The 11,244-nt window shown below is 53.1% G+C and overlaps 1 protein-coding gene across 10 annotated transcripts in view; it reads left to right on the forward strand.

Annotated features, from left to right (window-relative positions):
• Positions 1-10,749, forward strand: part of PKNOX2 (PBX/knotted 1 homeobox 2) — a 318,715-nt gene extending 307,966 nt beyond the window's left edge. For all 10 annotated transcript variants that reach the window (XM_045483350.1, XM_045483348.1, XM_045483352.1 and 7 more), the window contains 3 exons: positions 6,402-6,478; positions 7,391-7,569; positions 8,557-10,749. In XM_045483350.1, coding sequence (XP_045339306.1) covers positions 6,402-6,478; positions 7,391-7,569; positions 8,557-8,783 — 483 coding nt within the window. In that variant the 3' untranslated portion in view covers positions 8,784-10,749. The remainder of the gene's footprint in view (positions 1-6,401; positions 6,479-7,390; positions 7,570-8,556) is intronic.
• The last annotated feature ends 495 nt before the right edge of the window (positions 10,750-11,244 follow it).

Below are 11,244 nucleotides of genomic sequence, written 5' to 3' on the forward strand. Positions count from 1 at the left end.
CCCTCCTTTTGGGAGCCTGCAGCTCTCAAAGATGCCACCTGAAAAATGGCCGGGGGAGATTTACAACCTCACAGCATCCCCCAAGAAGCCTGAGGCCCACGTTCGGGGGAAATACCCCATCGTGTGTGCACAGGGACTGGAGCAGTCCCAGAATCCAGGAGATAAAACCATTTGAAAAAAAGGAGCACATCTCTACATGCGCGGAAGGGGCTGCCAGGGGCTCCTGCCATGTGTCAGAAAAAACAACCTGTGGCTTTTTCCCAGAGACAGAACCACGTGTGCCAAGCAGCAGATTGATTTTATTCATGATTGATTGATTGATTGATTTAACAAACACTCACAGAGTGCCAGGCTACCAGGCACTTTTCTGAGCCCTTTTCAAACAGTAACTCACTCAGTCCTTATTACCACCTCAGGGTAGGTGGAAATCTTTCCCCCAGTTGACAGAAGAGGAACCCGAGTCACAAGCCCAAGGTCTTGGGCTGGTGAGAGACCAGGATTCCAAGCCAGAGAGCCTGGCTCTAGAGTTCACGTTTTACCTACTTCGCACCATGCTGCCCCCAAGACTCCTCTAGAAAGCCGGCCGGTGCGCCCCCGTGGACCCTAAGGCCCCCAGTCCCCCTCTCTTTCCCCACAAACATGCATGGAACAATCACTTAAAGGAACGGCCCTTTGAGTAAGTAAGGGAGCCTGAGTCTAGCTAGAATTCCTGGGAAGTCTGAATCCCTGATGCTCCCCACTCTCTCCCACTCTTCTTCACTCTCGAGGACACACAGGGAAGGGTGGTAACCACCACTTACCCCCTTAGGTTGCTATGATCATCCAGGCCACAAATACATACTGAACACTTACTGTGGGCCAGGCATTTTCCTTAGCGTGGATGAGGTTGGAGTGGAAAGAAAGGTGGGGGTCCCTTTCCTCAAAAACAGGCAGCATGTCTGGTTTGGGTGACAGACAACTAAGCAAATCATCCATGTAGCGCATGGAACCCTGGGAAGGGTAAGTGCTGGTGCCCATGGGAGAGGAGTCCGAGCAGGCATGAGGGACTGGGGTCGGGTTAGGAAGGACCGGTCTTGTTGCAACGTGAAGGAGGGATTGAAATAGACAGCAGAGGGAGGGGGAATCATTCTGAGATTGCGGGAGGGTGAGGAACTGGGAGGTGGCAGATTTTTTTTGCAAGGGAATACTATACAGCAATGAAAATGAACAGTACAGTTATGCAGAACAACCGTACATGAATCTCACAACTCTACTGTGGAGTGAAATACTGCATGCTGTCTGATTCCATCTACATAGGGTCCAGAAACCAGGCGAAAGTAAACCACAATGTTTAAGGATGAGACATAGATAGCAAAACTACAAAGGAAAGCAAGAAAACCATAAAAATCAAGTTATCTTTGGGGACGATATCTTTTGGGGGTAGTGATTGGGAAGGGGCACAAAGGGGGCTTTTGGGTGCTGGTGGCATCCTATTTTTTCACCCGGGTGGTGGTCACACTGGTGTTTGTGATATTATATAAAGCCATAAACGTTTTCGTTCTTTGTACTTTTCCGTGTGTGTGTACAACAATAAGGGGGAAGGGAGGAAAAAGGAGAGAAAGAAGAAAGGAAGGTCTGCACAAGGTTAATTACAGTAGAAAGAGAAATTCCTCTCCATTCTAAAAGACTCAGGTTTTCCCCCACTTAGCCTCTCTGAAATCAGGATGCACCCTGCCGTCGGTGGCATCTCCGATGTGATGAAACGGGGTTGTTTCAGGGACCCCCACCCCCACCATCCTGACTGCCTCTGTTCACTTGGCATCTGACCCTCCTAGAGCAAGGCCACGCCCACAGAACTGGGGCTGCCACAGGGCACGCGCCCAAGGTTGGTCAGGAAGGAGAAGGGAAGAGGGCTGTGGTGGACACCAGTGCGGTGCCAGTCATGGCGGGAAAGGGGGGATGGAAAACTGGCTCCAAGCCCTGCTTCACCGACAGCACAAGGCCACTGGCACCGGCAGTCTCCCACTTCCTGTGTGATGTCCCTCGGTGACTGGCCGGCCTCATGCTTATGTGCCCGGGCTAGGAGGTGGAAGGACAGTCTCGGGGTGCAAGAAGTGGTCAGGGACCTATGAACCATCCCTGGCCACACTTATTTCTGGCCCAGAACCCCAGGAGGAACTCACTCTTCCAACCGAAAGGTGCCTTTAGCTTCAATTTAGGCCAGATGAGACCTGAGTTAGGAGGCCGTAAAGCGAGGTATCAGAGAGAGGCGGGAAAGAGTGTAGGTCAGATTTCAGAGGGACTTCCTGCCGGCAGCTGTGGCGCCATGAAACAGCCCCTCTGAGTAAATGCTGCAGTTCCCTTCCCTGGAGACTCAACAGTTGACTCCGTGCTGTCTGGGGCGGGGGGGGGGGGGGGGGGTCTCGCTACATGGTACGGATTGAGTCCCTGGAGCGCACGTGCTCTACCTGCATTATCTCATTAGATCAGCCCCCAAGTCCAAGACGCACTCTTTTGTTAATTCCACGTTAAGCCAAGGAAGCTAATGATGGAAAACCTAGAACAAGTTGCCAAGCTCACATAGCTGCTAAGTGCTGGGTGCAGGAGTTGACCTCTCCAAAGGCCAAGCTCCTTTCCACCAGGCAGCTCGGCCTAGTCGTGCAAGCCTCCAGGCCGGCCCTGAGAAGGATCTGTCATTTTCTGGTCCGTTCTGTATCTCTTTTTCAAGGAAGGATTATGTACTTCCAGAAAGCGGCTGCCACTTCCCTCTCCAGCTCCAAAGGAGTTCTTCCAAATAACGATCAGAGAACAGCTACTGTGGCTTGATGGCTTACCACGATCTCATCTGATTCCTCTTCCCGTCCTTGGCCCCGAGCCTTTCCAATTGTGCTAAAAGTAGCACTGACCAAATCGAGGTCTGTCCAGGGCTCAGGACTATTTTGACTCTGTCCTCAGGAATCATCTGGTCTGAGGCGTGTCCGAGCTGGACTGCTCCCATGAGAACTCAGATGCGGAGCCAGGAATGTTCTGGCCGGCACACCTGTCCCCAGAGCTGAGCCAAAGCTGCCACTCACCCCATGGCCTCCACCACGTGCCTCCTGAGATACCGGTTCCAGGAGGGTTGGGTGGTGGCACCTGCAATGTGGGAGGATGAGAGGTTTATATCTTTATCCATAAGAGAACAGCCAGCCAGTTTCCGTGACACTGCCTCTTACCCTCTCCATTACACGGGAGCATGTTAATCTATGGATTTATGACATCCACTCAGCACAGAGGCCTGCACCAGGAACCTCCTTAGAGACAGCAAACATTATCCTTCCATGAGAGGCTGAAGGATTTCCTGCCCTGGAGGTCTTTAATAGTGGAAGAGATTTGCATCCGACTGGCTTAAATGTAAATCCTGGTGCAAGTCCCCTGCCTGAAGTGCCGATCCCCTCCTTTGCTAGAATGGCTTGGCCATTCTTCAAAGTCCAACTGAAGTCTCACCTCCCTCGGGATGTCCTCCCTGACCAGCCCAGCCCACCCTTCTCTTACCACTCAGTGGGAACCAACACACTGCCCTTTAATAGAGGTTTCTTCCCCCTGTGCCTGTAGCTCTTCCCTCTACGCTGTGAGCTCTTACAGCCAGGTACCTTTCACTGCCAGCACCCAAGACACTGGAGCCCCCCACCACTTGTGGGCAGATGAACCGGCCCAGCTGGCAGAAACAGCCTTGCTCTGCTCAGGAACCAAGTTGGCCATCTCCTTCTTGTGTTGGTTCACTCCTGTGTTCCATACACAGACACCAAACATCTACTCTGCCTGTTACCGGGCTGGACAGTGGAGATACATTGTCTGATAAGACCAGGTTCCTGCCTGAGAACAACTCTCGGTATCTTAGGGAGACATATGACCATATGGCGGGCTATATACCCTCTAGATGGAATATGCCCACTATGTGGGAATTTGTTATTGAATTCAATAATATTCGGTAATATAGTTATTCAAACAGCGGTGACGATCTCTGCCCCGGGAAGGTGGGAAATGCCTCACAGAGAATCTGATCTGTGACAGGTCTTCCCAGAAGCTCAGAAACACACACAGTGGGAAAGTGGGAGAAGGAGCTTTGCAGTGGAGGGAACAGCACGTGCAAGGGCAAGAAGGCACGAAAGGGCCTGGCGCAGCCTGGGAAGGCCGGAAAGATGCCGTAGTTTGCTGTGTTCTCAGTCCACCTGGCCGTGGACAGGGAGGCCGCTTGGCTCCTTATCATGAGTAGGGGAATTGGAACTCCACGGGGCAGGAAAGTAGGGCTTGGGCCCTGCCCCTTCCTCAGAAGGTGTCAGAAGCATAGAGCCCCTGCTCCCCTACCCCTGGGGCCTGCAGTCTCTCCTCCCACCTCCCTCTGTTCCTTCCCAGGTAGGATGGACTTGGCTCCTGTGACGCTGATGTGTTGTCCTGCTTGTTAGAATCTTAATGTTGTATGAATCACAAGGCACGGCTGCCCTGGCATGGCGGTCAGGGTCAGAGGTGTGAATTACAACAACACGTGACCCTCACTGCTTCAGTCAGGGGGTGTTGAGGCCAACTGCTTTCCTCTGTCGCTGATAATGAGAGCACTTCCAAGGCTGTTGCTCGCACACTCATTCCTTAGACAGCTTTAAGCACCTTGCCAACACCATCCCATAATACTAGTGTGAAGAGCCACCTCCTGTAGAGCACTCGACGAGTGTCATTCCGTTTAATCGTTAGATGACTTTATGATTGGGGGGTTAAGGGACATGCCTAAGAACTCATAGCAGGTCGTGACAGAGCCAGACTCTGAGTCCCAGCCTCTGGGACTCCAGAAAGCCCAAGCACCACTTTCTAACGCCACCCTGATCATGAAACATTTTTCCTGGCTTACGGAGGCTGGACAGAGCCCCCCCCCCCCCCCCCCCCCCGCTAACCCCAGATCTCCTTTCACTTCAGGACAAAGTTCTGACCCGCCCAGGCAGTCATCACACATTTACTGCATGCCTACTGGGTATGGGGTGTGGTGCGGGGACCTGGGAAAGACACAAAGACCCAGAGACCCAGTTACCATGTGGCTCCCCACCCAGTAAGTGGGATGCAGAAGGACCCCTATTCCACCACCACCCCAAACTTTCCCATTCTTAATGTGACCTGTGCAGCCTTCCCATCACTCCTTCGAACCTCCTATGGTACCCATTACCCAAACCACCGCGCCTATTGCTTTGTCTCTGCTTTCTTTCCCTCAGCAGTCATTTGCATGTCATTTGCACGTGGAAGGCCCTGGGGATACATTAATAAGACAAATTAATAAGACATGGTCTCTGCCCTCATGAAGCACAATCCAAGAGAGGGAAACCAACATGTAAACAGCACAGGGACTGACATGCGCCGGGACACCACTTTCTTACTCCCACAAAGACACAGACCCAGTCTGACAAAGTGGCAGCATGAAGTGAGGGCAAGAAGACTGGAACAAAATGAAAAGAACTGAATTCCAGGCTGGTGCCACCATTGGGGGAACATTGGAGAAGTCACTCAGTTTCTCCGTCTATCAAGTGGGAATAACAATACTTGACCTTATAAAATTTTAGTGATATGCTCCGTTAAATGAAATTTAGTGCATGAAAACAATTGACAGGTTACCAAGTATTATTCAACTAGAGTTATCATTATATTTATCTTCTGTCTCCTGGGATGCCTGCATAAACCTGGGCACATAGCAGATATTCAGTAAATACCAGTTAATTTAAAGTGAACTGATGGGGCACCTGGGTGACTCAGTCAGTTAAGCATCCGACTTCAGCTCAGGTCATGATCTCACAGCTCATGAGTTCGAGACCTGTGTTGGGCTCTATGCTGACAGCTCAGAGCCTAGAGCCTGCTTCAGATTCTGTCTCCCTTTTTCTCTGCCCCTCCCCCACTTGCACTCTATCTGTGTGTGTCAAAAATAAATAAACATTTAAAAATAATAAATTAAAAATAAATAAATAAAAATAAATTGAATTGGTTCATACACCCATTTACCACCTTCTGATAGTCCTATAGGCCGTTGTCAATCCTAACACTAATAATGCTTGACCTGCCTGCCTGCTGGGGGTTGGCTGTGAGGACCAAGTCAGGATATGAAAGTGCCTTGGAAGCTATCAATATTGAACTGTACTGACTCTTGGGGAACCAACTGGTCCGCCACCCTGTGGGGGAGCTGGACTGAGGCCAGGTGGTCCTGAATGTGGAGCCACAGTCAGGGGACAGCCTCTCCCAAGCCTTAGTCCCATTGCTTTTGGGAAACAAACATTGCACTTGTCCCAGTTTGGGCTTCCAAACCGCTGAGCTGCCTGGACCAGGGTAGTGCTTGTGATGTAGGCATGATCTCTAGGGGGCCCGGGACCACCAGGTGCCCTGCCACATTAGCCCTTTACTTCTCATTTCAGCACCCCTACCCCACGGAGGATGAGAAGAGGCAGATCGCAGCCCAAACAAACCTCACGCTCCTGCAAGTAAATAACTGGTGAGTTATCACCTACCCAGAGGCTCTCAGATCCGGGGCCACTTGCTTGGCAGGGGAATGCACAGCAGGGAAAAGAGACAGCTCAGCACAGCCCAGCTACCACAGCGGTCCTCCCAGTTGGCCTAGAAGCGGAAAGCGAGGGTCAACCCAACCGCCTGGAGCTTCATCTGCGGCTTCTCAGCGCCCTCTGCTGGGAGATTGTGTCAGGAATATCACTGGAGGCTTCTTGCTAAAAACAGAAAACCCTGCCCCGCCTATAAGTACAGAGACACACAGGAATACAGGCATCCAAAAGCCTGGAGGAGCTGCCGGTGGTCATCTGGTCTACCCACCAACTATGTAAACTGAAAAACTACAACATTCTACAAAGCTGGGAGTGGGAAGGGGGAGGGACAGTTGACTGTGGACCTCACGGGGATCTGTTTTCCCCTTCTCTGTGTCTGGCTGGGCTGTCATGGAAATCTCAGAGAGCAAGGTCTGGTTGGATGGGAGTAGACCCAAGATTTGGGCCCCCTGATCTGATCCCTGAGCCCTCTGGAGAGAAGTCAGAGTTTAGTGCTTCTGACTAAGGGGCCTCTTACTTCCTCTGTTCCATCCTGACCAGTCCTGAGTAGAGACTTCTGACCCTCCTCATGCATTCCTCCCAAGCTGCTTTGTGGTTACCAAGCTCCAGGTGATCCCACGAGCCTTGCAGTGCCCAGGGGTCTTCTCCCGGCTGGGCTTTCACACCCTAGATCAGACCCCAGTCTTCCATACGGTGGATCAGCAGCTGAAAGTCCGGGAACAGCTCTACGCTCCGTGTATATGTGCACGCATGCCCACATGTGTGCGCGCGCACACACACACACACACACACACACACACCACAATTCAGGGGTGACTAACCAGGTCTCTACCTTTACCCCTGGGCAGGTTCATCAATGCCCGGAGGCGCATCCTGCAGCCCATGCTTGATGCCAGCAACCCAGACCCTGCCCCGAAAGCCAAGAAGATCAAATCGCAGCACCGGCCCACCCAAAGATTCTGGCCCAACTCCATTGCTGCAGGGGTGCTGCAGCAGCAGGGCGGTGCGCCAGGGACAAACCCCGATGGTGAGACCGGGGGATGAGTGTGCTCTAGACTGGGGCTGGCGGGCGGGCCTCCTGGACACACGAGGGCTGAACATCTACTCGCCTGCGCGGCACTGGCGGCTCTGTCGCCATGAGCCCCACCCGCTCTCCATCAAAGAATGTGTGTAAGCCGGAGAGAAGGGAATGTTTTTGCACATGTCTTAACAAGCCGCAAGCAACCTCACAAAGATGAGTGGGAGGCCATGGTCATCAGAGTCCGTGACTGTTCAGCAGAGCCCCCTCCTCCCTCCCACGCCCTCCCGAAAGTTCCTTAGCGCCCATGAGTGTCTGCACGGCTCCCCAAGAGCTCGGGCCATCTATAAATACTGAAGCAGGCAGCTGGCTCGTGAACGGAGGCCAGGAAGAGCTTTGTTTTCCCAGCTTCTCCATCACACCCTCCATATACACTTTTCTAATTGCCGGTCGCCTGGTGCACAATGAATAATTCAGTAAGCCAGACATTTTATAGCTTGGCACGTGAAGACAGCTCTGTGTGGGAAGTGAAGTGGAAGTGTGCGTGTGCACGTACATACCTTCGTGTGCATCTATAGGGTTGTGTTCAGGTTCCCGTGCGATGGGCAATTGCCACGGGAGGCGTAGAGGAAAGAAGCAGATTTTGAGCTAGACTGACCAAGGAGAGAATCCCAATTCCTGGCTGACTGGCACCTTGAGCTAATAACTTAACCGTCTGAGACTCGGTTTCCTCCTCTGTCGAATGGAGGTAATAACACCCACAGTGCAGAACTGTTAGAAAGTCAAGGTATTTAACGTACTTAGCATAGAAGATGCTCAGTAAATGGAAACTAGGAGCGCCTAGGGATGCTAAGGATGAGGCGGGGAGTGGCCAACAAGTGCACGGGCAGGGGCCGTCATACCCGGGAATTGTCCACTGCCCCCTGAGCCAGTCCACACCACTGTACCCAACACTGAGATTCCTGGGCCTGACCCTTGCCTTCTTGTCTCACGTAGGTTCCATTAACTTGGACAACCTGCAGTCCCTGTCCTCAGACAATGCCACCATGGCCATGCAGCAGGCTATGATGGCCGCACACGAGGACTCATTGGATGGGACAGAAGAAGAGGATGAGGATGAGATGGAAGAGGAGGAGGAAGAGGAGCTGGAGGAGGAGGCTGACGAGCTTCAGACGACAAATGTCAGCGACCTGGGCTTGGAACACAGTGACTCCCTGGAGTAGTTGGCAGCCCAGCTGGCACTGGTCACCGAGCAGGAGAGGAGTGTCGTCAGGAGGGCTTCAGGGTGGGGGGGAGGGGGGCACGGGCAGGCAGCACCGAGGAAGTTGGGCCCTAGCTTCCCCAGATCAGTAGCTTGAAGAAATGCAGAGCAGACGCCTGCTCCTTCCCAAACCACCAAGCTTCAATGAGTACCCCAGCCCCACTTCCCTAGAACTGCAGAGGACTCCGTTTGCGGGGCCGGTCAAGCAGCCCATACGGAAAGGCGGGAGTGAGAGCTGGACTCACCAAATCCCTGAGGACAGATGGCACCCACGCCCCCCCCCCCCCCCCCCCCACTGAAGGACTTGAGTCGTTTACAAGCCCTGCACTGTGAGGCAGATCGGTGCTGTTCAACAGAATGAGCCTTGCCAGGGTCACAGAAGGAAAGGGAGAGTCAAGGGCATCTGGGTTCCACCCCCGGAAGGTTCTCAGCTCCTCTGAGAGACATTCAAGGGCAGGAGGAGCCCAGACGCATCACCAGTGGCTAGAAGAGTAGGAGGCCCTGAGGCCTGCCGACCACAGCTCCCTGGGGCTCCCGCTCATTCCTCCAAGGACCTGTCTCAGGCACGGGCAATCACGGACTTGGGAGAGAGGGTAGGAGCCACCACAGCCACCTTCTCTCTCTCTCTCTCTCTCTCTCCCCAAAATGGATGGTCAGCTGGCAGGCTCAGATCGTAGGGGGTTGAGCGGAATCCCTTCCCCTGGGTTGGCTCCAGGACCCAAGGAGACGGCACAACCTGAGCTAGGAGCCATATCAAGGTGACTCTGGGGACCACAGCCATCCCCAGGTGGTCACAGAGCTCAGCTCCCGTAACAACAGGACAGTGGTGTCTTATCCCAGGTGTTCCAGCCCTCAGCCCCCCATGGCTGTTGCCCTGCTCCCAGGCTGGCCTCACCAGCCCCATTCTCTCTTCTTCATTCTTCAGAGAAGGCAGAAGAAACATTGGAAAGAAGCATCCAGTCCAATGGGAAGCCAGGGGTTGGCGAAGGTGCTACATCCCTCTTCCCATCAATATCCAAAGTGTGGGCCAGGGCCCAGAGCCAGGCGGTGCCCCACCCCACGCTCTCGCTGATCTAGCCACCACCACGACGCACGGCGCTGGAGGCACCGGGGCTCCCTCGAGGAGGAGGCTTTCTACCACCTGCCCTAACTCACACCCTCCCACCCAACTTCCGGGCCCCCATGATTGGCACCCCTCCTCCCCTCCTGCTCCACCCCTTGGCTGTGAATGATGGGACTGGTCACACGTGTGTTTTCCATTGGATTTAATTTAATGGACTTGCAGTTTCATTTGTAAATTGTGCGTTGGCCATCTCCTTCAGTGGCAGGATGTGAGTGGCTACCTGGCTCCACTTGAGGGGACCCCTCAGGGCCCTCTGGGGCTTCCCCTCCCCCTCCTGGTTGGGGTGGAGCAAAAGGATGGTCGCTTTCCTGAGGTCTCCCTGAGATGAATGTATTTCTCCCCCAAAAGAGCTGATATTTAATGTTTTAATAGGGATTTTTGAAAAACAAATAACCTTATTTATAATCTGGGTGATCCAATCATTTTTTACTCCCTTTTGATGCCATAGGTAGAGGAAAGTCTAGCTTTTTTGGCGTGAGACTTTTGCAATGTGCAGTGGGATAAAATACATTTCCTTTTCTTCATTTTTCTTGTTCTCTCTCTCTCTCTCATTCTCTCTCTCTCTCTCTCTCTTTCTCTCTGTCTCTCTCTCTCTCTCTCTCACACACACACACACACACACCCTTTCACCTACCACTTTGGACAGCGACCTGCCCCGCACAGGCACACCCGCACACATGTGCCCACACATCCTCCTCCAGCCCCTCCACCTGCCTAATGTTATGCAACCTCCTTCTGATGTATCCACCAAACCAGTACTGAATGTGGCCGAGAAGTTTTCAGTAAATCTTATTACCTACCATAATTCTGGTGCGCGGTTCTTTTTCTGTGGTTAGCGGTTACTGGGACCCTGGACCGGAAAAAATTTGGATCCTCAGCCTACCTCTTGTTGAACCGACTACCCATGGAAGGGAACAAGGTAGAAGGCTCTCTGGGTGGCCTCAGTTTACCTTTCTGGGCCCGAAGACAGCCACATTTGGCACACGCTGTCTACGCGTCTGGCTGAAAGACAAAGAGATTAGGGAGAGACAGGAGGAAGCTCTGCGCTGCCCTCTCCTGGCAGTTCTCTCCCATAGCAGTGGAGCGCTCAGACTGTGGTCTCTTCCACCACCCTCTACCTCCCTCCAAGGCCTCTGCTCTTCCCAGCTGCATCCTAGGCTCTGAGGATTTTCATCCTCGAAGCTGGTGGCCCCAGTGCCCCTCCCCCAGCCCTCACATGCCCATCCGGGTCTCAGGAATCGGGAAGGAGAGGAAGTCTTGACTGCCGCATTTAATCCTAGAGCTGCGCCCAGAGGGGAGC

Source organism: Leopardus geoffroyi, chromosome D1 (genome assembly GCF_018350155.1).
Source record: "Leopardus geoffroyi isolate Oge1 chromosome D1, O.geoffroyi_Oge1_pat1.0, whole genome shotgun sequence".
NCBI classification, from domain to species: Eukaryota; Metazoa; Chordata; class Mammalia; order Carnivora; family Felidae; genus Leopardus; species Leopardus geoffroyi.